Source organism: Heterodontus francisci, chromosome 48 (genome assembly GCF_036365525.1).
Source record: "Heterodontus francisci isolate sHetFra1 chromosome 48, sHetFra1.hap1, whole genome shotgun sequence".
Classification (NCBI taxonomy): Eukaryota; Metazoa; Chordata; class Chondrichthyes; order Heterodontiformes; family Heterodontidae; genus Heterodontus; species Heterodontus francisci.
The window spans coordinates 5,208,387-5,236,102 of NC_090418.1; the positions used below are offsets into that span (position 1 = coordinate 5,208,387).

General features: G+C 46.3%; 1 protein-coding gene across 4 annotated transcripts; it reads right to left on the reverse strand.

The window, feature by feature from the left end:
* Nucleotides 1–3,025: 3,025 nt before the first annotated feature.
* si:dkey-6n21.13 (P2Y purinoceptor 3) lies at nucleotides 3,026–27,397 on the reverse strand. Of its 4 annotated transcripts, XM_068023994.1 has the most exons (3): nucleotides 27,159–27,397; nucleotides 22,090–22,255; nucleotides 3,026–10,080 (listed from the first exon to the last, which is right to left on the reverse strand). In XM_068023994.1, exon 3 carries the CDS (start codon nucleotides 10,012–10,014, stop codon nucleotides 8,962–8,964), a length of 1,053 nt encoding a protein of 350 aa, XP_067880095.1. In that variant the 5' UTR covers nucleotides 10,015–10,080; nucleotides 22,090–22,255; nucleotides 27,159–27,397; the 3' UTR covers nucleotides 3,026–8,961. The 4 variants fall into 4 exon arrangements, with proteins under 4 accessions (XP_067880095.1, XP_067880094.1, XP_067880097.1 ...); XM_068023993.1 differs by lacking the exon at nucleotides 22,090–22,255; XM_068023996.1 differs by lacking the exons at nucleotides 22,090–22,255; nucleotides 27,159–27,397 and adding an exon at nucleotides 26,931–26,977.
* Nucleotides 27,398–27,716: the final 319 nt, after the last annotated feature.

The following is a 27,716-nucleotide window of genomic DNA, read 5'->3' on the forward strand; positions in this document are numbered from 1 at the left end:
CCCCCCCGCCGCCTCAAGCTCTCAACTTTAAGTCGGCGAAAGCCTCGACGGAAAGGCCTCGACCAAGTCCGAACCGGGGAGGCACGGAAAGTCGTTCAGAGAATCAAAACGTTGCTTCTCCGAATTTCGTCCATTTTTTTTCCGCCGCTTATTTGTACGAGGGGGAGTTTCGTTTTTCGCGACGAGAAGCGCGAAACACTGGCTGGCGCCGCACGGTTGCTAAGTTTCCATCCTGCTGTTCCGGCACATTCCTGCGGAGGGCACCTGACCCACGCCAACGCGCACAGGCCGGCGCTGCGTGCGTCGTGCGTACATTGCGTCATGTCGTCACACACAACGCTCCCGCTTGCGTGCCTTGCGTCGTGGCGGGCGGGTGAAGTCACCGGAAGGGTTGGGAAAGGGAAAATCAAAGATGGCGCCTCAAAGGCCAATTAATTGCAATAAGTTGGGATAAAAACTGCCCAGATCAAATTGTGCAACTTTCCTTTTCTCCCCCGCACCCCTTTTTCCTTACCATCAGCTCAGGTGGGCAGCACTCCCTCGCCTCTGACCCCCTTCCAGAGACAAGGCTGACACTCCCAGTGCCCTACTGATGGAGTGCCACATTGTCGTCGGTGCCGCCTTTTGGATGAGATGTTAAACTGAGGCTCTGTCTGCCCTCTCAGGTGGATGTGAAAGATCCCATGGCCACTGTTAGAAGAACAGAGGAGTTCTCCCCGGTGTCCTTGGCCAATATTTATCCCTCAGTAACATCACTAGTGCAGATTATCTGGTCGTTAGTGGGAGCTTGCTGTGCGCAAATTGCCTTCTGCATTTCCTACGTTACAACAGTGCCTAAAAAATACTCAATTGGCTGGAAAGCGCTTTGGCATGGGTCATGAAAGGCACTATTTTTATCATTTTTTCCTGTTTTCATGAATGTTATTACTTCACTTCTGTCATGTTTATTCCATTTTATTCACATTGCATGGACTAGGTTTGCATTCCCTCGAGTATAGAAGGTTAAAGGGTGATCTAATTGAGGTGTGAAAGCTGGTTAAAGGATTGATAAGGGTAGAAGGAGATATTTTTTATCAGGGCGGGTAGATCGAGTCGAGCAAGGGATCAGTCATAATTTAATTGAATGGCAGAACCGGCATGAGGAGCTTAATGGCCTCCCCCTGTTCGGATGCCCAGTGGAGAATCATAGTTGAAGAGAAAGGTGGGCACCTTAATTACATATTCTACCAATTTCAACACCTCTAACACAAGAGATAACAAAGGAGAAGGTGTAGATAGGACAAGGTCACAGAATAGCTGACCAGAAGGTCGTGGAGCAAAGGCAAACAATATGTTAATGGTGTGTTGAAAGACAAAGCATTAGTACAGATAGGGTGTTCTCCTTTATATCCTGTCTTATCTTCTGATCCCATCAACACCATTATGGCCCTGTCAACATTCGGATTCCAGATGCACCTACATGCTCCTCCTCTGGCTTGCCTCCATATGCTGAAAGTAAGCCTTGTCATCCACTGTTAACTTATCCTTTCCCAGGCCCTCATTCCTTTGCAGCATCATGTCTGTGATTTGCACCTATCTGCTTTATTCACCTGCTTGAAAGAGTGGTAGAAGCAGACTGAGTAATAAAAGAGCTATCCCTCAACCAACATCACTAAGAAAACAGTTCATTGGGTAAATTATCTCATTGCTGTTTGTGGGAGTTTGCAATGTGCAAATTGACTGCATCATTTCCTAGATTATAACAGTGACGGTCGCCCACCTCCTCCTGGAATGTGCCTTTGCAAAGCAGGTGTGGAAAGAGATGCAGTGGTTTTTGTCAAGGTTCATCCCAAGCAGCTCTGTAACACAGGAGTCTGTGCTCTACGGGCTGTTCCCAGGGACGCACACCGAGACAAACATCAACTGCTGCTGGGGGACTATCAATTCGGTGAAAGACGCCCTTTGGTCTGCCCGAAACTTGCTGGTCTTCCAGCGCAAAGAGTTGTCCACCACCGAATGTTGCAGACTGGCACATTCCAAGGTCCAGGACTACGTGCTGAGGGACGCACTAAAGCTTGGGGCAGCCGCAGCAAAGGCTCAATGGGGAAAGACCACAGTGTAAGGTTCCCCCACCAAGCTGGACTGAGGGGCTGGAACCATGGGAAACCCCTCGAACTGTATCGTTAATATTCTCAATTGCTGTAAATGTAAAACTGTAATTGACATGACAATTGTGAAACGGAAGGGTTGGGAAGAAACTCATGACATTATTGAAAGAAACTGATCTCTTTTGCAATGTTTGTATTTTTTCGTGCTGTTTGGAAACTGTTTGGCAATGTAATTTTTACAGATTTTTATGAATAAAGTATATTTTGGAAATAAAAAAAAAAATAACAGTGATAACACAATTCTCAGCTTGTTTTCAAATCCCTCCCTAACTCTGTAATCTCCTCCAGCCCTACAACCCTCCAAGATCTCTGCGCTCCTCCAATTCTGGCCTCTTGAGCATCCCTGATTTTAATCGCTCCACCATTGGCTGCCTGGGCCCTAAGCTCTGGAATTCCCAGCTTAAACCTCACCTCCTTTAAGACACAGCTTCATACCTATCTCATTGAGCAAGTTTTTGGTCATCTGCTCTAATATCTCCTTATGTGGCTTGCGGTCAAATTTTGTTTGATAACGCTTCTGTGAAACACCTTGAGACGTTTTACAACTTTAAAGGTGTTATATTAATATAAGTTGTTGTAAAGCGCTTTGGAACATCCTGAGTTTGTAAAAGGAGCTATACAAATGCAGGTCTTTTTCTCTTCCAATGAAAGGATGATTAAACCTAGTTAAAACTCAGACCACTCCCATAACACAGCGCTCTGTCACCATAAGCCTTTTACTTATCCAATAACTCAGTAAATATAGAGAGGCTGGAGGATGAACAGGGAATCTGTAAATATATTCATCGATCGATGTATCACAAGCCACCATGTAGTTTCCTGGACTTCAGAAAAAGTGGATGAATAAACACTGTTATCAGACTATGGCATGGGTTGTAAACCACAAGGCAGCTTTATTAAACAGTAAACACACAAATGAACAGTAGTAAATGCAATATAACATAATTACAGTAATTAGATGCTTGCTTATTTATTCCTCTTCAGATAAAGGAAACAACCAAATATCTTCTCGTTGAACATGTAAATAAAAAACATCCCATGTGTGACAGTTCCCTGCTGATCCAGCACGCATCCGTGAACTAGACTGCTGTTTTCTCTAACAGTTTTACAATGACTCCAACTTGGAATAAGACAGTCTTGAGCTTACTTGCGAAGGCAGACCAGAGCACAACAGATTAAACTGCATTCCTGCAACTCGGAGACAGAACTGCCAATGTAAACCTAGACAAACATCCCAGCATTGAGGGAAAAGCTAGTTAAGTACATGAGGGAGAAAGGAAAAGAAGGATAGAGTGAGATGAGAGAGTTGACCTATGAGGAGAGACTGAGTAGAATGGGTCTATATTCTCTGGAATTTAGAAGAATGAGAGGTGATCTCTGAAACATATTAAATTCTTAGAAGCCATGACGGACTAGATTCTGAGAGGCTGTTTCCTTTGGCTGGAAAGTCTAGGACTAAAGGACACAGTCTCAGGATAAGAGGACGGCCATTTATGACTGAGATGAGGAGAAGTTTCTTTACTCAGAGGATTGCGAATCCTTGGAATTCTCTATCCCAGAGAGCTGTGGATGCTCAGTCATTGAATATATTCAAGACTTGCAGCGATAAATATTTGGTTTCTAGGGGAATCAATTGGATATGAGATAGGGCAGGAAAGTGAACTTGAGGTAGAAGGGCAGCCATGATCATATTGAATGGCGAAGCTGGTTCGGGGGTGGGGGAGGGGCCATATGGACTACTCCTGCTCCTACTTCTTATGTTCTTATGAAGAGGAGCTGGAGGAGGCTTGTGTGAAGCATAAACCCAGCAGAGAACAGTCGGGCCGAATAGCCTGTTCCTGTGCACAAAAATCCTATGTAATTCCTAGCACATTAGATGCAAAGGTAGTTTGCCAATCAGGGTGCTCTCTGGAACAATCCAAGGCACTTCACTGGAGTGTTATGAAACGAAATTATGTGGAACTGTGTCGCATTTACAGCTCAGAAACAGGTCACTTTCCCAACAGGTCCATGCAGGTGTGTATCATCCACACAAGCCTCCTCCCACACCTCCTCATCGCACCCTATCAACAAAATCTTTTATTCCTTTCTCCCTCATGTGCTCATCTAGTTTCCCTTTAAATGCATCGACTATTCACCTCAACCACTGCCTGTGGTAGCGAGTTCCACATTCTCACTACTCTCTAGGTAAAGGAATTTCTCCTGAATTCCCGACTGGTTTTATTAGTAACTATTATCGTTTTGATTCCCCCATCCAACCACAAATGGAAACATCTCTATCCTGTTGAATTCTTTCATAATTTTAAAGACCTCCATGAAATCACCTCTCAGTCTTCCCTTTTCTTTCAGAAAGAAACCCCAATCTGTTCTGTCTTTCCTGATACATATAACACCTCAGCTCAAGTAACGTCCTTGTAAATCTTTTTTTTAACATTTTCTCTAGTGCCTCCATAACCCTTGTTTTAACATGGAGACCAGAAATGTGCACAAGTCCCAAGTGTGGTCTAACCGCTGGTTCTATACAAGATTAACATAACTTCACTGCTTTTCAATTCTATCTTTCTATTTTTATTTAAATTAAGCCAGGAATGAATAGCATCAATGGAAACTAGTGGAAAGTAAATTTTGAAGCAGGTTGTAGAAAAATGATCAACTGGTGTGTGTAATAATCTGCCAAGAAAGTTAATAGAGGCTAAACAATGAGGCTGTCCAACTACAAAGAGATGTGATGGAAGAGATAATGTAGTAAAAGGATGAATAGCAATGGGCTGAATGGCTTTGTCTCATACCTGACCTTATGTTACATTCAGTCACGGAATGTGGGCATTGCCAGTTGCCCCTTGAGAAGGTGGCGGTGAGCTGCCTTCTTGAACCGCTGCAGTCCATGTGGGGTAGGTACACCCACAGTGCTGTTAGGAAGGGAGTTCCAGGATTTTGAGCCAGCGACACTGAAGTAACGGTGACATAGTTCCAAGTCGGGATGGTATGTGTGACTCAGGGGAACGGGAAGCGACAGCACACATGACCAGCTCATGATTTCTGACCTGTAGTCTTTTCACAAGAATATTAAATAACTTTACTGCGTAATCTTTAGTTCACATGCATTTGCAGCTGTCAAACCCCTTTGTGGAAATATTGTCAGAAAAATTAATAACAGGCGCTTTCATGATTGATCATTATTTCTCCCTTTGGTCGAGTCTCCATAGCAACGTGTCGTCCTTTGACCTTTGGACCCAATCCAATTCAGTCACACAGTTGATCAAGACAGTCCTCGTTCTTTGACTGATCTTAACTTGTAATGGAATGTCTTTAGGTTAATGAGACGTCAATAATATTCTTTGCTTTGGGCATTGTTTACTCACTGCCTCCGAGAAAGGAGGAGGACAATGTGGGATGGGAGCATATTAAATATCATCAAATCATACAACACAGACAGAGGCCATTCAGCCCATCATGCCAGTGCCAGCTCTTTGAAAGAGCCATCCAAATAGTCCCAGTTGCCCTACCTTCCCCATATCCCTGCAAATTTTTCAAGTATTTATCCAATTCCCTTTTGAAAGTTACTATTGAATCAGCTTCCATCGCCCTTTCAGGCAGCACTGCGTAAAAGTTGTTAGAATCTGGAACTTGCTACCACAAGGAGTGGTTGAGGTGAATAGCATAGATGTATTTAAGGGGGAAGCTGGATAAACACACAAGGGAGAAAGGAATAGAAGGATATGTTGATGGGTGAGATGAAGAGGGGTGGGAGGAGGCTCGTGTGGAGCATAAACACCAGCAAGGATGAGTTGGGCAGAATGGCCTGTTTCTGTGCTGTATATTCTGTGCAATATTTGCAACTTCCAGATCTAGTGTAGCATGGATGAAATACTAGGCAAAGCACTTCTGCAATGTTCCATTAAGAGCTCCCTTGATCAGGCCTATATGGCACACCCTACCCCACCCACCCCCCTGCCCCCCACCTCATAATGTCACCCTGTGGCTTGGTGGTTAGTTGCCCCCCTCTGTGTCAAAAGGTTGTGGGTTGAAGCCCCAGACTAGGGACTTGAGCACAAAATCTAGGTTGACACTCCCAGTGCAGCACCGAGGGAATGCTAAACTGTTGGAGGTGCTGCCTTTTGGTCGAGATCTTAAACCAAGGGCCAGTCTTCCCTCTCAGGATATAAAAGATCGCACGGCACTATTTTGAAGAGTAGGGGGACGTTCTCCCTGGTGTCCTGAGTCAATATTTATCCCTCAATCAACATCACAAAAAAAAAAATTTATCTGACCTCCTCCTTTTCCAATGTTTTCAACTTTTCTGGCCTGTTTCTGATATTCTTTGCCAAGCAAATCCTAGAGTCTTTCGGATTGGCCTTACTTTGAGGAGAAAGTCATTTGGAGGAGGATTAGATGGCCGCCTTCAGTGCTGTAATTACGCTACCCTGAGTGGCACTGAGCCACACAGAGTAGGTAGGTCACAGGTTAAATCTAATGTCGCCAACTTTGGGTGGACGTATTCCTGGAGATTTCATGGCTCACATGACCTTTCACCTCCAACTGCCCCACAAGCACAGTCCTGCCATTGGCTGCCCAAATTGTCCATCCTCGCGGGGTCCCACCTTACCTTGGCCAAATAGAAGAAAAAAAACATGAAAAAAGAAACCGTTTTTTTTTTTAAACACCATTTTTCTCCTGGGTTGCTCCCAGCAGTGTCCTGGAGATTAAGCTTCAAATCCTGGAGACTCCAGCGCGTTCCTGAAGGGTTGGCAAACCTCGTTCAATCCCTGGTATCCACTGAGTTAGCTAACTGCAGCCGTGGCAATAGTAAGGGGGCTCTGCAGTAGGCCTTGATGTACCTGGTACAGAGAAAATGACAATCATTCAGGAATCATCCCTCTGATTATTATTTCTGTGGTAAGGTCGGGATGGGGCTCAGCTGTGACAACACCCTGTCAGACAGCTTGCCAATATTCAGCCCGGGCACAGCAAACGGCCATGTGGATAAGGGAGGGATGGACAATGCCCAGCAAGAGGAGAGGGAAAATAAAATACCGATGACCAACAAATGACTTGAGACAACCATCAACAGTTCCGATCTCTCTGTATATAACATTTAGGGTTATAAAAAGCAATCCGCTATAATACTTCAAACAGACAGTGACAGGCTGATCTCCATATGAGGACTTCAGGGAGCAAAGATTTCAAAAATCAAAATGGTGAGTTGACTCCATGGGGAAATGGTCAGCCGATCTGGCTTTGGACTCGCGATAGTTCAGTGGCACAAATAATATTATGGAGCTGTTTCCCAGTTTCCGTTTTGGCAGTGAAATTGAGATCGATGGCAGTCAACGTGTCATTGGGCTTAAGCTCATCAACTCAACATGGCAATAATCAGTAACTGCGAAATAAACACCCAGAGGAAAACACATTGAATGCAAACCTCAAACGTCCAACAGAACATTCTACTCATGAGTCTGCGACAATCAAACAGCCAATAGTACAAGGCACCGAAGGTAATCAAACTAATAATGTCATGCGTGGCTCAGTGGGTAGCACTGTTGGGGGCAGAACTGAGGGAGTGCTGCACTGTTGGACGGTCAGTACTGAGGGAGTGCTGCACTGTCGGAGGGCCAGTACTGAGGGAGTGCTGCACTGTCGGAGGGCCAGTACTGAGGGAGTGCTGCACTGTCGGAGGGTCAGTACTGAGGGAGTGCTGCACTGTCGGAGGGCCAGTACTGAGGGAGTGCTGAACTGTCAGAGGGCCAGTACTGAGGGAGTGCTGCACTGTCAGAGGGCCAGTACTGAGGGAGTGCTGCACTGTCGGAGGGTCAGTACTGAGGGAGTGCTGCACTGTCGGAGGGTCAGTACTGAGGAATTGCTGCACTGTCGGAGGGTCAGTACTGAGGGAATGCTGCACTGTTGGAGGGTCACTACTGAGGGAGCGCTGCACTGTCGGAGGGTCAGTACTGAGGGAATGCTGCACTGTCGGTGGTGCTGTCTTTCGGATGAGACATTAAACTATGGCCCCATTTGCCCACTCAGGTAGATGTAAAAGATCCCGTGACACTATTTGAAGAAGAGCAGGGGAGCGCTCCCCGGTGTCCTGGCCCAATGATTGTCCCTCAACCAACATCACTAAAAGACATATTATCTGGTCATGGTCACATTGCTGTTTGTGGGAGCTTGCTGTGCGCAGATTGCGTGCTGTGTTTCTGACATTGCAACAGTGACTGTGCTTCCGAAAGTACTTCATTGGCTGTAAAGCGCTTCGGGTCCTTTCTGAGGTTGCGAAAGGCACTATAGAAATGCATGTTCCTTTTTACATCCGCGATACTGCAGAAAAGTCATTGGGTCGACCACAGTACAGTTGGGATCAGAGGTCACAAGCCATTTCTGTAGCTCAGCCCTTGACCTGAAGGAAGCTTCAACTCGCCTGTCCCGACTCGCAAGGCTCCCTTTTGGAACTTTGTTACAATGATATCCCACAACCGTTTTGTTAAGACTGCAGCAGCTATAACATCAGACCAAAAGCAGTGGGGGCAATGGGCAATTCCATGAGGTCAATTTTGACAATATATTAAAAAAACTATTTGATAGCATTGTGACACGGGCTTCTTCAAAACAAAACGTCAACAAAAATAGTTCAACGCCACTAGTCACTGCAGGCAGAGCTTAGGCGTGTGAGCATCTAGGGAGCAGCCCGTGTCTCTCTGCGCTTAAGCTCTGCCCACTGAACAATAGATAGGGGCCTCGCCATCTGGGGCCTCTTGCTGGTCTACTGCCAGTCCAGATGCCCTTCCAGATGCCCTCTCTGCTTCCTGCCAGCGCCAGATCAGGACGGCGGCGTCAAGTGGTTGAAAGGCTTGAAAATGTTCCACGAGGACTTTGAGTCGTCGGCATTCTTCTTGGGCTTCAGGCAGTTCTGAGGCCACTTGTCCTTTGTGAGAAAGTACAGCAGGGCATTGAGCCAAGCATTGAAGCTGGCCAAGGGCCTGGTGACCTTGTAGCAGATGGTCACCACCCTCTTGGTTGCGCAGGCCACATCAGGGACAGCCTTGTTGATCAAGAAGATAGTCTTGGTCACGTGGAACGGGAAGAAGCAGAGGGCAAAAAGAAGGGTGATGGTCACGATGGTCTTGATGGACTTTCGCCTCTTTTCCAAGCCCGGCACGGCGGACTTGAACTCCTGGTTATTGATGGTTTTGAAGATAGTCTTTATCACGCGGGAGTAGCACCAAGCGATGATGGAGAAGGGCAGGAAGAAGCCAACCGAATGCAAAATGATCCCGTAAGGGACATAGTGTGGGTACTCAGTGTCGAGGGCGTCATCCCAGCAGTTGGTGGCATTGTTGAAGGCTGCAGTCTTGGCGAAATGGAAAATGGGGCAGGTGAGGGCCAGAACCACCAGCCACACCAGCACGCAGACCACCCTGGCGGTTTTCTTGGTCTCCATGGTGATGGTCTTCATGGGGTGGCAGATGCCCAGGTAGCGATGGAAGCTGATGCAGGTCAGAAAGAAGATGCTGCAGTAGAGGTTGAAGTAGAAGAGGAAACGGACCAGGCGACAAGTGAAGTCCCCAAAGACCCAGACATCGTGCATGATGTAGCTGGCGATGAGGAACGGCAGGGACAGGCCGTACATGAAGTCAGTCAGGGCGAGGTTGAACATGTAGATGAGGGAGCAGTTCCATTCTTTCCGACGTTTGAGAATGCTGCAGAGGATGATGGAGTTGAGCGCCAAGCTGAGGATGCAGGTGTAGGTGTAGCAGACGGGGAGGAAGACATATTTGTACGATTCATCCTTGTTACATGAGTTTGAGGCGCCAGGAGGAATGTCTTGGCTTGAGCCATTGTCAACCATCGGGCTTGTAACATTTTCATTCATCTTCTAGATTCTTCTGCTTGTCGTAAGCATCGCACACCAGTAGATGGCAGTTATGAATTCTCAGACCTAGAGGGAAGACAAGGAAAGGACGGAGTGAGAGATTTGTGGGAACTTGCTATGTACGTATATTGGCTGCCTTATATTATAACAAGTGACTTCACTTAAAAAGTGCTTAAATCTGGCCTCTTGTGCATCCCTGATTTCTGCTCCACCATCTCTTTGTAATCTTCTCCAGTCCTACAACTCTCCGAGATCTCTGCGCCCCCTCCAATTCTGGCCACTTGCGCATCCCCAATTTTAATTGTTCCACCATTGGCAGCCGTGCCTTTGGCGGCCTGGGCTCTGGAATTCCTTCCCTAACCCTCTCCACCTCTCCCTCCTTTTTTTAAAATGCTCCTTAAGACCGATCTCTTTCACCTGTCCCAATATCTCCTTCTGTGGCTTGGTGCCGAATTTTGTTTGATGATGCTCCTATTAAGCACCTTGGGTGGTTTAACCATGTTAAAGATACTATATAAATGCAAGTTGTTGTTGTAAATTTAGGACGTCCTGGGATTGTGAAAGGTGTGGTAGAGATGCAAGTCCTTTCTTGATTCCGAGTGTTGCTTTTCCCTTGATAAGGGGCATTCCCTCCCATTGTGGGGAATGATACATCATGTGTGGGGACAGAGGTTAACAAAAGGCAAAGTTAGGACTGGTGTTAGGGACAGTTGGAAAGCATTTCTGGGTCAGGCAGTGGAGGCAAAAGTCATTGGAATAATTACAGAAACAACTGAATGGAATAGTGTGGGGAGGGCAGAGAACTGTAGGATCGATCTACATATGGAGTAAGTATACATCCAATGGATTTTCCTCATCCATATCAATCTCAAATCTTCAAAGCAGGTTTGTGGGCCTAATTTGACTAACAACAACTGGGGGCTATTGAGGGAGAGAAGCTTTCATGACCGACTGTGTTTCACATCCATATTTGAGTGGTAGAGTGAGAACAAACACCCAATTCTTCCCCATGTCCCCCAAAACTTGGGAATGTTCACTTGACATTGGAAGAATTCTTGCGTCTATGTGTTGGAAGGTGTAACGTCTCAGCACATAATTCACGTTTATATTATGGGTAGTAGATGGTTATAACATGGGGTTCATCTTTACAACATGGGTGGTGCTCATTGATATCATGGGTGACACACATTTATAACATGGGAGAACATGTTTATAACATGGTGTTACACATTTATAACATGGGAGAGCATGTTTATAACATGGGTGGTACACATTTATAACATGAAAGAACATGTTTATAACATGGGTGGTACATATTTATAACATGCGAGTGCATGTTGATAACATTGTGTGCACAGCAAGTTCCCACAAACAGCAATAAGATGAACAAATGTGACCAGGGAGATGGGACTTCAGTTTTTTCCTTGTCTTTCCCAAAGTACGGCACCTCTGACAATGCAGCACTCCTTCAGTATTGCATCGAGGTTTTGGCCGAGATTAGCAGTCCAAACAGGAAATGTGGCCAATGCTCAGCACCATTCTGACAAAGGACATCGCCCTGAAACCTTAACCCTGCCTTCTGACCTCCACATGTGCAGCCTGACCTGCTGAGACTTTCCCAGCACTCTATTTCAGATATCCAACATCTACAATATTTTGATTTTGACACATTTTTACCGCATGTCGGCTGTGACTCCGTGGGTAGCATCCGGAGTCAGATAATTGTGGGTTCAAGTATACCAGAGGCTGAAACGCATAATCTAGGCTAACACTTCCAGTGCCACCACTGAGAGACTGCACACTGTCAGAGCTGCAGTCTTTCGGATGAGACATTAAATCGAGGTCTTTTGTGCCCTCTCGGGTGGGCTTAACAGATCCTATGTCCATCATTTCGAAGAAGAGCAGCAGCGTTATCCCCGGAATCCTGGCCAATAGTTATCCCTTAATCAACATCACTAGAATAGACTGCCTGGTCATTATCACATGGCTGCTTGTGGGATCTTGCTGTGCACATGTTGGCTGCGGGGTTTCCTACATTACAACAGTAATTTTAAAAAGCAAGAGTGTTAAACATTGGTTAGCTCCCAGTCAGAGTAGTGCATCCAATTTAAGGCCCTGGAGAGGATACAGAGGAGATTTACTAGAATGGTACCAGGGATGAGGGAGTTCAGTGATGTGGAGAGACTGGAGAAGCTGGGATTGTTCTCCTTAGAGTTGAGAAGGTTAAGGGGAGATCTGATAGAGTTAAATAAGGAGAAACTGTTTCCAATGATAGAGGGTCAGTAATTTATCACATGGACTGCAGCAATCCAAGCAGGTGGCTCACCACCACCTTCTCCAGGGCAATTAGAGATGGGTAATAAATGCTGGCAAATAATTGGCAAAAGAACTGGGTGGGGGAGATGAGGAGAATTTTTTTTACGCAGTGAGTTGTTGTGATCTGGAACTCGCTGCCTGAAAGGGCGGTGGAAGCAGATTCAATAGTAACTTTCAAAAGGGAACTGGATAAATACGTGAAAAGGAGGATTCTGCAGGGCAATGGGAAAAGAGCAGGGGAGTGGGACTGATTGGATAACTCCTTCAAAGAGCCAGCACAGGCACGATGGGCTGAATGGCCTCCTTCTGTGCTGTATTCCACTGATTCCATGATACAAATCTCCTAGAAACATGGAAAATCTTTCCAAATGAATCGATGATCTGCGACGACCCCAAAGTTCTTACCTCCAGAACCTTCTTGGAAACAGCGCTGGCTGAGAACTCGTGTTTCTCCCTTCTCTCTCTCTCTCTATCTCTCTATCCGTTCCGTACTTAGCTGTTCAAGGGACAGGATTTTGGACATTCTGTGCATGACTGTTGCGCAATGTTCGGTGATGAGTAACGATTTAGGTTTGTGCCAGCAATCCAAGTTTGTACCTAACCCTTGTAGACTGTTAAAATGTAACTCAGTAACTGGCCAAATTGGGTGTTAAGTAACCAACAAAACAGACCCCTCGCTTCTAAACTCTCTTTTTAAAAAAAAAAGAAAAGTCAATTTTGTTTTTAACCAGAGGCCACGTCCAACATTTAAGAAGCATTTAAGGTTGTGGGTGGTGGGGGGAGGTGTTTAGAGTATGCTTGTGTACAGGAGGGAGGTGGACAGAATCTGTTTACAACCACTTTGTTCCACATCACAGGATGAGAACATCGTGTGAAATTAATTGGATGAAATTATCATTATCTTGTGACACCGTGGGCCACTGCTTTAAAAGTACAGCCTCCTCATTAGGGAAGGGCCATGACAGGAAACACCTGTTTTTGGATATTTCTCCTAGTTTTTTTTTAACTAAAACGTCTCGAACTCCAGAGACTTGAGCCCATAATCCAGGCTGACAACTCGCAGTGCCAGTACTGAGGGAGTGCTGCACTCTCTGAGGTGCCGTCTTTTGAATAAGACGCTCATCCGAGGTCCCATCTGTGCTCTTAGGTAGACAAAAAAATCCCACAGCTTGCTAATTGTATTTAATTGTATGCAGATGTTGGGCATTAACTGGGGATTCACTTGTGCCCCTATAAATAGGAACAGACTGAAACTGTGGTTGTTGGGCAAGGAGGTGCATGCTTGTAATGTGCATCTCTGTAAATAAATGCTTATTAAATTGAGTAAAGATTGGCTCCAGTTCCATCCTTCACCACCAGTGGAATATAACAGCCATATTTCAAAGTAGAGCAAGGAAATTCTCCCCAGTGTCCTGGCCAATATTTATCCGTCAACCAACATCACTAAATAAAAACGGATATTCTGGTCATTACCACATTGCTGTTTGTGGGAGCTTGCTGTTCGCAAATTAGCTGCCTACATTACAGCAGCAACTACACTTCAAAAATACCTCATTGACTGTAAAGTGCTTTAGAGTCCTGAGGTTGTGAAAGGCACTACAGAAATGCAAATATCTCTTTCCTATAAATCCCTCCAAACTCTTGTTTATCCTGTTACCATCAATGGCCATTTCTTCAGCCACTGATGTTGGAAGCTATGAAACACCCTTCCTAAACCCTTCCACATCGCTCTCTTTATTACTGTCTGTAAAAACCCCATCTCTTTGACAAAGGCTTTGGTGGCATCCCCCACCCCCACTGTCCCTGGTCCTAATATCTCCTTTGTCTCAGCTTCTTTGTTCCATTGTATTGATTTTCTCTCTGTGAAGTGCATTGAGACAAATCTTCGCCATTAAAGATGCTATATAATTAAAGAGGAAAAAAAGACATGCAAGAGAGAAAAAAGGGACAGAAAGGAAATGTAAGAAAAAAATTAATTTAATATTTGATTTTTTAAAAATTCTCTGACAACAATTCACCGCCTGAAGGAATGAAACTCCACATTTTTAACTGTTTGCTTTCTGGGCCAGAGAGGTCGGTTGGCAGTCATTAACAATTATCACATCGTTAAAAGGGGTACTTATGCAGTTAATTATTAGACTTGACTTTCCGTGGCGAGCTTAATGGGCAATTCATGCGCAAATGCAGCAACTTGATGAAAATCAGCAGAGGTCGAGGGCAAGATGCCATTTTCGCGAGGAATTGTGGCGATTTGCAACTTACCAGTTACCTTTTCTTCGCCGCAAGGTACTGCACGATTCGTGCATTAATAATGGTGAGTGGCGATCAGACCCTGCTATTTTTGTAGCAAATCCAGACCCAATAACAAGGCAGTGTAAAGGGGGAGGTTAGAAACCAATCTGTTACTCAAAGGGTTAGTAGCATTTGGAATCCATTACTACAAGGGAGCTGAGCTAATCACAAGGGAATTAAATTAATTCTTGATGGAGAAAAGTTCTAAATAGAATGAGAAGGGGCCAGGGAATTTATTCCCTAGAATTTAGAAGAATGAGAGGTGAAACCTATAAAACTCTTAGCGGGATTGACAGGCTGGATGCTGGGAGGACAGATCTTCTGGCTGCAGAATTTAGACCTCAGGGTGACAGTCTCAGAATAAGGGTTCAGCCATTGAGGACTGAGATGAGGAGAAATTTCTTCACTTAACGAGTTGTGAGTTTTTAGGATTCTCTAAACCAGAGGGCTGTGACTGCTCAGTCATTGAGTGTATTCAAGACAGAGATTGATAGATGTTTTCGGGCACTAAGGGAATCGAGGGGCATGAGATAGGACGGGAAGGTGGCATTGAGGTAGAAGATCAGTCATGATTTCATTGAATGGTGGGACAGGCTCAGGGGGCTGAATGGCCTCCTCCTCTTCCTATCTTCCTATGATAGTTTTGATGAAAGAGTGCTGGTGCAATGGGCTAATTATTTTCCAACTTGATTCCCTGGTTATGGGCATCGCTGGCAAGGCCAGAATTTGTTGCCCATCCTTGGGTGGCCAGGGTGACGAGCTGCTTTCTTGAACCACTGGTAGTGGTTTGATACAACTGAGTGGCTGCAGCAGGCAGGCAAGAGTCAGCCATGTTGTTGAGGTCTCACACAGGCCCAGACAGCGTAAGGATATTAGTGAACAAGCTTGATCACTTTTACTGAGACCTGATTAATATGTCCAAATTTCTTAGCTGAATTGCCACAGTGCGACTTGAACTCACGTTCTCTGGATTAGGCCTGTCTTTAGATTTACTAGCCTAGTAACATAACTAGTACACTGCAGTCCCTTGTGAATGGCCTCTTATGGGGAGATTTTGATAATCCTTCCCCTCGAATGGTGCAGTTATATTGTCTGCAGTTTGTGAGTTGCAGCCATTGTAACTGCGACAATATTAATCCAGACTCGTGTTCTGACCAGAAGCTATCTCTTCACCCAGGTCTGACATCACGTAGAGACAACATTCTAATGCGGCCTTTCACAGGCCTTACAAAATGTTTGGTTATCCTCTGCACACCTTCCTATGGAGCACAAAACTATGTTTAATTTTAAGAGGATATGGATACTTTTGCTCATAAGAAATAGGAGCAGGAGTGGGCCACTTGGCCCCTCAAGACTGTTCCGCCATTCAATAAGATCATGGCGGATCTGATCTCGGCCTCAACTCCACTTTCCCGGCTGTTTCCCATAACCCTGGACTCCCCTATCGTTCAAAAATCTGTCTAATTCAGTCTTGAATATAATCAATGACCCAGCCTCCACTGCTCTCTGGGGAAGAGAATTCCAAAGATTTCTGCCCCTCAGAGAAGAAATTCCTCCTCATCTCCGTCTTAAATGGGAGAGCCCGTATTCTGAAACTGTGCCCTCTAGTTTTAGATTGCCCCGCGAGGGGAAAACATCCTCTCCTCATCTACCCTGTCAAAGAGCCCTTTCTACCCACGCTAACATTTTCATAACTCACAACCTTGATGAACAGGGGAAAAAAAGTTTTATTTCAGGAGAATGACACAGCTCTGTGCACACCTGACTGAACAATCCAGGTCGTGTGAAGAACGCTCCATTGCCAACTCCATTCAACTAATTTAACCTCCCAGAATCATGGGGTCATACAGCACAGAAGGAGGCCATTCGGCCCATCATGTCTGTGCTAGCACTTTGAAAGAGCTGTCCAAACTCTCCCACTCCCCACTGCTCTTTCCCCATAGCCTGGCAAATGTTTCCTTTTCAAGTATTTCTCCAATTCCCCTTTTGAAAGTGCCCGTTGAATCTGCTTCCACCGCCCTTTCAGACAGCGCGTTCCAAATCACAACAACTCGCTGTGGAAAAAAAATAATTCTCTTCATCTCCCCCTCTGGTTCTTTTACCAATTATCTAAAATTATTGGCACTCCATTGGTTATAGGATTGCCCTGGAGTCTCCAGGTAATGAAGACACATCTCTTGGATGCTACTGTGAACAAACAGCCAGAAGAAGCATCATCAGGACATTAAATGTTTGTATTTCAATTTTTTTAAAAATTCTTTAATACTTTTGCTTATTAATTCTAAAAACTTCGGACATGAAAAAAAGGGCTGTTTGACTGGGAGTCAAGATTCGTCCAATCAGGTACCAAAGAGACTGTTCAATTCACGATTGGCCACGGGAGCCATGAGGATTGACGTGTCGGGTGACCAATGACAGGAGGGCACAGGGTCATGTGACCAAACCTCCAGGAATACATCCAAGCTGAGTTGGCAACTACTATATGGCAACCATGCCACATACTGTGAACTAATAAAACCCCCTTCACATGCTCACAGATGTTACAGTGCACAATGCACTGGTGTAAATGTTTGTTGGATGGCGTAGATGCAATGAGGGAACAGATTATGGCTCATTCCAGTCAACGCCAACACGGGATCAACAACACAAACCTCGATGTTCATTCTGAGCAAGAAATATGTTTTCCTGCCCCATGCGTTCCGTGATAATGGACTATTTTTGTGTTTTACCCGTTTGCAGTCTGTCAACATTACAAGGCCTGACACCAAGGTTTCCACAGTAACTGACAAGCAGCAACTGAGGTTTTATACATATTCCTTCAATGGGCAATGAGCATTTTGTATGGGCCAGGTGTAAGTTGCTCTTTGATTAACTCCCCCCATTCACCCAACAAACACTAATAATTTATTTGGATTGATAAATACTATCGAATAAAAAGGTGTAAAATTAACTATCCTATTATGTGTTATAGGGACGCAGAACGAAAGGAGGCCATTCAGCCCCTCAAGCCTGTTCCACCATCCAATTAGATCACGGCTGATCTGTATCTTAACTCCATCTAAACAAAAATCTATCAATGTCAGGTTCGAAATTTTCAGTTGATTCCGTCCCCCCGCCCCACACTCCCCATCAGCCAACAGCTTTTTTAGGGGGAGAGAGTTCCAGGTTTCCACTCCCCTTTGTGTGAAGAAGTGCTTCCTGACATCACCCCTGAACAGCCTGGTTCTAATTTTAAGGTTCTGGCCCCCCACCCCCCCAGAGGAAATAGTTTCTCTCTATTGACCCTATCAAATCCTTTAATAATCTTAAACACCTCTAAGCTATATTCACAGGAATGCAATCCTATGGAGTTTCTGTCTTTGTTTGTGAAGCTCAGGGGAGGGGAGGCCTGGCCCAGCAAAGCAGGCTCAAGCCATCTCTTCTTGGCCTGAATGAGCCCCTGTCTCCACCTGATAAAAATGGTGTCCTCCCCCCCTACCCCCCACCAATTCCCCTCAGCCCATTAAACTGGGCTTTCCATCAGCAAAGGGCATTGTAACAGTCTGTAATACACCTTATCTCTGTCGGACCAGTAGTGTACCATGACAAGCTGGAAAAGCCCCTGCCGTCTGCAATAAACTGAGCATTTGTGTGTTGCTCTCTCTGTTCTATCCATTACTATCTCTCTCTCTCACACACTCGTGAAACTATCAACTTCCCTCTCTATTGCACTATTTTTCTATCTCTTTCTCTAACTCTACAGCTGGAACATCCCCGACACTTTGATGAAGCCGGTCCTTTGGCCCACGACAAGTTGACTGTCCTTTGGCCCACGACAAGTTGACTGTCCTTTGGCCCACGACAAGTTGACTGTCCTTTGGCACACAGAAGCAGCCTCACTCACACTAAAATGCAGACTAAGTTCGATATGCAGATACAAGACTGCAGACAAAGAGCTGGAAAGTGGGATGAGGCCGGATCGCTTTTCTTTGGCTGGCACAGACACAATGGGCCGAGTGGCCTCCTTTTGTGCTGTACATTGCTAAGATTCTAAAGGCGGAGTCTGCAATGAGGGCTTTCTCTCTGGCCCCACACTCACTCTCTCTCTCTCTCTCTCTCTCTCTCTCTCTCTCTCTCTCTCTCTATGATAAATTGGATTAGGGCGGCACAGTGGTTAGCACCGCCGCCTCACAGCTCCAGGGACCCGGGTTCGATTCCGGGTACTGCCTGTGTGGAGTTTGCAAGTTCTCCCTGTGTCTGCGTGGGTTTTCTCCGGGTGCTCCGGTTTCCTCCCACAAGCCAAAAGACTTGCAGGTTGATAGGTAAATTGGCCATTGTAAATTGTCACTAGTATAGGTAGGTGGTCGGGAAATCTAGGGATAGGTGGGGATGTTTGGTAGGAATATGGGATTAGTGTAGGATTAGTATAAATGGGTGGTTGATGTTCGGCACAGACTCGGTGGGCCGAAGGGCCTGTTTCAGTGCTGTATCTCTAATCTAATCTAATCTAATCTAATACACCAAAGTTAGACCTATCTAAGTAAGGCTTCTCTATTCTCTGTCTATATAACAAGCTGAAATTAGAGCCAAGCTCACAGTGTGGCTTTTTTCCGTAGTTCCCACATATTTTGCCACAGTAACAGGTTGGACTGTTCCCCCAGCGTCCTAGGCAAAGCTGGGGGGATCAAACCAGTCAATGAGAAGAAAATCCTTACAAAGGTAAAAAGGATTAAACCAAGCCACTAAATTTCCCAGGGATTCCGGAGTTCTCAGGAGCTCTGGGTTGTCGCAAACTCTTCACTTATTCTGGTTGAGTCACACTTTATGTCACTGGATTTATAATCCAGAGTTCAAATCCCACCAGGGCAGTTTGGGAATCTCAATTCGGTTTTTTTTAAAAATCTGGAAATACTGAGCTGACAGCAGTAAAAGTGGTGGGATTTGAACTCATTTCTCCAGATCATTGGTCCAAGCCTCGTGATTACTAGCCCAGTGGCAAGTGTCCCTAAAGGTTTCAATGAGCAGATGGTGGGCTGTGAGAATGGACCAATGGCGGAAGCGAGAGAGCAGGACAGTAGGAGGTCATGGGATAGAACCTCCAGGAATGCACCCAAACAGAGTGGGCAACCCTACCTCCACCTGTCTCCCTCATCTTTATAACATGGCGGGGGATTTGCTGATCAGCTGCTATTTCTGTTTCGCAAACAACACAATGTAGGAGCTTCAAAATACAATTCTGGGCACTCACGACTACTGCAGCCCTTCCGAACGCACTAGTTAAATGGATAACAGAGCATCTTGGCCTTTGCTGGTTAACCAGTAACCTGAGAAACATCCACAAGGGACAAGGGTCCCATTTTACTGCCTGGTTCCCCACGATTGCAATGCGTGCAGAACACATGCAGTACTCTTCCTATTTTGACACAACACGCTGTGTTCCTTTGTTGAGAGCTGGTACACAACCATGTAATGGAAAAGATCAGGAGATGGTCCTCCTCCTATCCCACCTTCCAACCATGCTTTCTCACCATTGCAATTTCTTGTCTCTCTGCGTGCCCCTGACTCTTCCCCTCTTTTGAACATCATGTGGATCTTCCCAATTGCACATCAGTCACCAACCTCCCCTGTGCTCGCTCACCTACACTGGCTCCTGGTCTGGTAACGCCTCGATTTTAAAATTCTCATCCTTGATTTCAAATCCCTCCACGGCTTCGTCCCCTCCCTATCCCTAACCTCCTCCAGCCCCACAACCCTCCGAGACCTCTCTGCTCCTCCAATTCTGGCCCCTTTCATATTCATCGATTTTGAACTCCCCACCATGGCGGCCATTCCCTCAGCTGCCTGGGGCCCTCAGCTCTGGAATTCCCTCCATAAAGCCCATCCGCCTGTCTCTCCTCCTTTAAGACGTTCCTTAAAACCAACCTCCTTGACCAAGCATTTTAGTCACATGTCCCAATATCACCGCATGTGGCTCAGTTTGTTTGGTAACGCTCCTGTGAAATGTCTTGGAACATTCTACTACATTAAAGGTGCTATATAAATGAAAATTGTTGTTGACAGTTCATACAGACTAGTAGCACAACATCATGGACAGTAAAGTCTCTGAGTTTGACCTCATGTTGTAGACAATTTGCCAACAGATGGAGGTCAAACCATTTTGGACAATGGACACAAGATCCCATTTACCTCACGGCTCCAAATCATTATTTGAGAAAACCCATCCACAAGGTTGAAACGAGTAGAATGGATGAGGTGAATGATGAGGTGACAACAAGCATGAGGTCTAAAAAGCATGTGGCATTTAGAAAGGAAAGACCGGAGAGAAGTGAGGCGTTCCTGGGAAAGACGGGAGAGGGTGCGATGAATCACGATTTCAACACAGAGAGGGTGCAAGGAGGAGGGAGAGTTGTAGAAATCAGAGTTCCTTGCTTAAAAAACAGTTCATTCAATTATTTAAACCATATTTTAAGGCTGTTCTATGTTTGGATAATTCAATGTCAAGGAATCATGTATAGATCTGTGTTATACTACCCCAAACTTACTGGGATTTACTGTATGGAGATGCTATAGTCATAGAACATATTCCAACTTAATTTTGACCACAGTACAAACAAATTGAAAAGCCCGAGTCCGGAAAATAACATGAGAATATAAGGAATGAAAGCAGGAGTAGGCCATTCGGCCCCTCAAGCCTGCTTCGCCATTCAATACGATCATGACTGATCTTCTGCTTCAATTCCACTTTCCCGCTCCCTCCCCATATCCCTCGATTCCAAAACATACTTCATGATGGAGCATCCACAACCCTCTGGGGTAGAGAATTCCAAAGATTCACAACCCTTTGAGCGACTAAATTCCTCCTCATCTCAGTCCTAAATGATCGGTCCCTTATCCTGAGACTGCACCCCTGTGTTCTGGATTCCCCAGTGAGGGGAAACAAGCCCTCAGTGTCTACCCTGTCAAACCCCTTTAGAATCTTCTATGTTTCAACGAGATCACCTCCCCTTCTTCTAAACTCCGGAGAGTATAGACCCAATTTACTCAGCCTCTCATCATAGCAGAACAAATCTACTTCCATTCCTTCCCAATGGGCCAAACTCCTTCCTATTCAAACAGGGAGTGGACATTTTACATTACAACTGTCCTGTTGATGGAAATCAGTCTTGTTTTGTACTAACACTGCAGTTATCACGCACATACAGCCTTGGTCCAATCACAGAATAAGAAAGAACCTGCATTTCTAGAGCCTTTCACAACCTCAGGACTCTTCACAGCCAATGACGCACTTTTAAAATGTTGTCAACTGTTGTGATGTGGGGAAACACGGCAGCCAATTTGCGCACAGCAAGCTCCCACAAACAGCGACAAAATAATGACCAGACGGTTTTTTTTTTAAGCGATGTTGGTTTAAGGATAAATATTGGGCAGAACACCAGGGAGAACTCCACTGTTTTTCTTCCAATAGCAGCCATGGATTTTTACATTCACCTGAGAAAGTAGACGGGGCCTCAGTTTAACGTCTCATCGGAAAGACGGCGCCTCCGACAGTGCAGCTCTCCCTCAGTACTGGCACTGGGAGTGTCAGCCCAACTTTTATGTTCAAAATTACGTATCTAAAATTATGAAGGAGATTGAAAGGATAGACGTAGAGAAGCTGTGGAAGAATCCAAAAATAGAGGCCATAAATATAAGACAGTCACTAATAAATCCAACAGGGAACTCAGGAGAAACATCTTTCCCCAGAGAGTGGTGGGAATGTGGAACTCGCTACCACAGGGAGTGGTTGAGGTGAATAGTGTCTACATTTAAAGGGAAGCTGGATAAACACATGAGGGAGAAAGGAATAGAAGGATATGCTGGGAGGGTGAGATGAAGAGGGGTGGGGGAGGCTCAAGTGGAACATAAACACTAGCACTGACCAGGTGGGCCGAATGGCCTGTTTCTGTGCTGTAAATACTGTGTAATTCTGTGTAACAGAACCCAACCCAACAGATCATGTCGAAGTGCAGCATTGCATCACTCACATGTACTGTTGAATTGACATCTCCCTCCCGAACAGCACTGTGGGAGCACGTTCACCACACGGATTGCACAGTTCAAGAGGGCAGCTGACCACCAACTTCTCAAGGGGCAATTAGGGATGGGCAATAAATACTAACCTTGCCAGTGACGTCCACAGCGCAGAAAGAATTAGAAAAAAAACATTCTGTTAAATTCAAGTATTATGTAAAAACATGGACAGATTGCATGACTTAAAAACGGGGCGTGAATGGCATATGAACAGCCTTTTCCTTTCACCCTGCTTGGAGGAGGAGAGAGAGGAGGAGAGGCTTCGGGAGAGAATTCCAGAGCTTGGGGCCCAGGCAGCTGAGGGCATGGCCGTCATGAGGACTGCCTTCAGTTGTCACTTCCTGTGTGAAATGTGAGATCCTAGAAGCAGGAGGAGGCCATTCAGCCCCTCGAGCCTGTCCCGCCATTCAATGAGATCATGGCTGATCTGTATCTTAACCCCATTTACCCGCCTTGGTTCCGTAATCCCCTCACCCAAGAAAAATCTGTCAATCTCAGTTTTGAAATTTTTCAATTGACCCCCCCGCCCCCACCGCCTCGACAACTTTTTAGGGAGAGAGTTTCAGATTTCCACTCCCCTTTGTGTGGAAAAGTGCTTCCTGACATCACCCCTGAGCTTCCTAATCTTCTATATTCAAGGGAATACAAGCCTAGTCTGTGCAACATGCTACAATGAGATGGGGCTGGAAACATCTATGTATCAATGTTGTTGTCAATCTCTCAATCTGTTGAGACAATGCCCCAGCTCTGTGGTGATAATTTTGGCAATTCCTAATTGGTCCAGGGGCAGCACTGTTAGCACTTCCCATAAAAAATTAATATGACATGACATCCTCCTAAACTTCTGTTCTTGTTTGCTCCGGAGGTGGTGCTATAGATCATCTCAGCCGGTAACTACAATAACTTGCATTTATATAGTGCCTTTAATGTAGTGGAACGCCCCAGGGCACTTCACAGGCGGGAACACAGTGAGTGGTTAGGATCTGGAATGAACTGCCCGACAGTGCGGTGCGGGCAAGTTCAATTGTGGCTTTCAAAAAGGAACTGGATAATTATCTGAATGGAAAAAAATTGCAGGGCTACGGGGAAAAGGTGGTGGTGGGTGGGGGGGGGGGGGGGGAGTGGGGGAGTGTGATGGAACTAGGAATTGCTGTTGCAGAGAGCTGTCATGGACATGATGGGCCGAATGGCCTCCTTCTGAGCTGTGAGCATTCAATGATTCTATTACCAAACCAAAAATGTGACCCCGCACCACATTAAGGTGATATTAAGACAGCTGACCAAAAGCTTGGTCAAAGAGGTAGGTTTTAAGGAACATCTTAGAGGAGGGGAGAGAGGCAGAGAGGTTTGGGGAGGGAATTCCAGAGCTTAGGGCCCAGGCAGTTGAAGGCACGGCCATCAATAGTGCAGCGATTAAAATTGGAGATGCGTAAGAGGCTAGAATTGGAGGAGCACAGAGATCGCAGAGGGATTTGGGTCTAAGGAGGGGTGAAGCCATGGAGGGATTTGAAAACACGGATGAGATTTTTAAACTGGAGACTTTGCTGGACTGGGAGCCAATGTAGGTGAGCGAGCACAAGAACGATGGGTGAACGGGACTTGGTGTGGGTGAGCATACAGGCAGCAGAGTTTATGGAGGATGCAGGTTAGGAGACTGGCCAGGAGAGCAATGGAATAGACGAGTCTGGAGATAACTATGAGAAGATAGAAGACCCACTATGTTTGAACCATGAGCTATTCCACGGGACATTTGCCAGTGGTGAATAATTCAGAATTACTCTGCAGAAAAATGATTGGGATAATAAAAGTGGAGATTATCCAAATTACAGGCTGCAATCATCATATACAGAGCAGAATATAGCCTGGAAAGATGAATCTTTTCCCTCTTTACAGCATCTACAATGCAGCACTCCCTCAGTACTACCATTACAACAGTGTAGCACTCCCTCAGTACTACCATTACAACAGTGTAGCACTCCCTCAGTACTACCATTACAACAGTGTAGCTCTCCCTCAGTACTACCATTACAACAGTGTAGCACTCCCTCAGTACTCCCATTACAACAGTGCAGCACTCCCTCAGTACTACCATTACAACAGTGCAGCACTCCCTCAGTACTACCATTATAACAGTGTAGCACTCCCTCAGTACTACCATTACAACAGTGTAGCTCTCCCTCAGTACTACCATTACAACAGTGTAGCTCTCCCTCAGTACTACCATTACAACAGTGTAGCACACCCTCAGTACTACCATTACAACAGTGCAGCACTCCCTCAGTACTACCATTACAACAGTGTAGCACTCCCTCAGTACTACCATTACAACAGTGTAGCACTCCCTCAGTACTACCATTACAACAGTGTAGCTCTCCCTCAGTACTACCATTACAACAGTGTAGCTCTCCCTCAGTACTACCATTACAACAGTGTAGCACTCCCTCAGTACTACCATTACAACAGTGTAGCTCTCCCTCAGTACTACCATTACAACAGTGCAGCACTCCCTCAGTACTACCATTACAACAGTGCAGCACTCCCTCAGTACTACCATTACAACAGTGTAGCACTCCCTCAGTACTACCATTACAACAGTGCAGCACTCCCTCAGTACTACCATTACAACAGTGCAGCACTCCCTCAGTACTACCATTGCAACAGTGTAGCACTCCCTCAGTACTACCATTACAACAGTGTAGCTCTCCCTCAGTACTACCGTTACAACAGTGCAGCACTCCCTCAGTACTACCATTACAACAGTGTAGCACTCCCTCAGTACTACCATTACAACAGTGTAGCTCTCCCTCAGTACTACCATTACAACAGTACAGCACTCCCTCAGTACTACCATTACAACAGTGCAGCACTCCCTCAGTACTACCATTACAACAGTGTAGCACTCCCTCAGTACTACCATTACAACAGTGTAGCACTCCCTCAGTACTACCATTACAACAGTGTAGCACTCCATCAGTACTACCATTACAACAGTGTAGCACTCCCTCAGTACCGACCTTTCATCAGTGCGGCGCTCCCTCATACTGACCCTCTGACAGTGCAGCAATCCCTCAGTATTACCATTACAACAGTGCAGCACTCCCTCAGTACTACCATTACAACAGTGTAGCTCTCCCTCAGTACCGACCCTCCGACAGTGCAGCACTTCCTCAGTACTGACCCTCCGACAGTGCAGCACTTCCTCAGTACTGACCCTCCGACAGTGCAGCGCTCCCTCAGTACTGACCCTCTGACAGTGCAGCACTCCCTCAGTACTGACCCTCCGACAGTGCAGCACTTCCTCAGTACTGACCCTCCGACAGTGCAGCACTTCCTCAGTACTGAACCTCCGACAGTGCAGCGCTCCCTCAGTACTGACCCTCCGACAGTGCGGCGCTCCCTCAGTACTGACCCTCAGACAGTGCAGCGCTTCCTCAGTACTGACCCTCAGACACTGCGGCATTCCCTGAGTACTGACCCTCCGACAGTGCGGCGCTCCCTCAGTACTGACCCTCCGACAGTGCTGCACTCCCTCGGTACTGACCCTCCGACAGTGCAGCACTCCCTCGGTACTGACCCTCCAACAGTGCAGCGCACCCTCAGTACTGACCCTCTGACAGTGCAACGCTCCCTCAGTACTGACCCTCCGACAGTGCAGCACTCCCTCAGTAGTGACCCTCTGACAGTGCAGCGCTCCCTCAGTACTGACCCTCCGACAGGGCAGCACTCCCTCAGTACTGACCCTCCGACAGGGCAGCACTCCCTCAGTACTGACCCTCCGACATTGCAGCACTCCCTCAGTACTGACCCTCCGACAGGGCAGCACTCCCTCAGTACTGACCCTCCGACAGGGCAGCACTCCCTCAGTACTGCACAGGGAACGTCTGCCCAGATTATTTGCTCAAGATTCTGAAGCAGGACATTCTGACACAGAGGTGAGAGTGCTATCCTGTGCCATCAGCTATAGAAATGCAAATTCCTACTTTCCTGACCTGAAATTGGGATTTTATTTTGTACGTGTCTTGGGAGTTATTGTTTGTAACAGCTGGCCATTGCAGTCTGTGGGATTGCACTGTGTCACAAATGCAGTGGTGGGGGGGGGGGGGGGGGGTGGTGGAGGTGAGTGGGGGCTTTGCCAAACCCCAAGATCTCTTCACACATTTTTTTTCAACTTTGTAGATTTTTGTCATAAGCATTTCCCCCCCTCCCCCCGCCATTGTCCCATCTCATCAGGAACAGCGCAGCCGAGATAGGGAACTCACCATCAGCAATGAACCCGTGTGCCCGTGCATGTGATGTTGGCCGGCGCTCGCCAGCCTTGCCCTTGTCAACACGCAAGAGCGTGCAGGCGGGGTTGTGGGACAGACTGCCCGTTGCGACACCCTCCCTTCAACGATTAACCCGCTTCTTTAGAGGACAACCCACTGCTCCCAACAAGTGGCGATAGGGCACGGTTTCCCTCCCGAACAATTACAGAATGGCGTACTCACGGGTTAAGAACACGGTGACGCTCACACTCAAATTTCCAGGGCTTTCCCTTGACTCTCGGCGTCCTGTTTTCTCTGGGGCAAGATGCCCGGTTTAACACGCCCGTTACTTTCTCCGTTTGGGACCTGGCTCAGTCACAACCCTTGCGCTCGCTGTTGTACCAAGGATAGCTGTGTCAGCTGATGCACCTCGTTACCCCTGGTTAATAAGTGACCCACTCGTGTCTCCAGGCAACGACTGACTGGAGGGTTCAGCTCCCAGTCAGCCAAGCAACTGTGTCCCGTCATTAATCCCACCCCGTCAAACACTTCAGCCTCTCTCTGTCCAACTTCAGCTGCTGTTTGTAAACCGCACCCCCACTCTCTCTCCCCCCAAAACCCTCTGCTCACCACCCATCATAAGAACATAAGAAATGGGAGCTGGAGGAGGCCATTCAGCCCCTCGAGCCTGTTCTGCCATTCAATGAATTCGTGGCTGATCTGTGACCTAACTCCATATTCCCACCCTTGCCCCAAACCCCTTAACACCTTTGGTTAACAAAAAAATCTATCAGGCTCAGA

Bases quoted from the DNA above. Each gene is read 5' to 3' on its own strand.
- si:dkey-6n21.13 (XM_068023993.1), bottom strand. From the start codon at position 10,014: ATGAATGAAAATGTTACAAGCCCGATGGTTGACAATGGCTCAAGCCAA.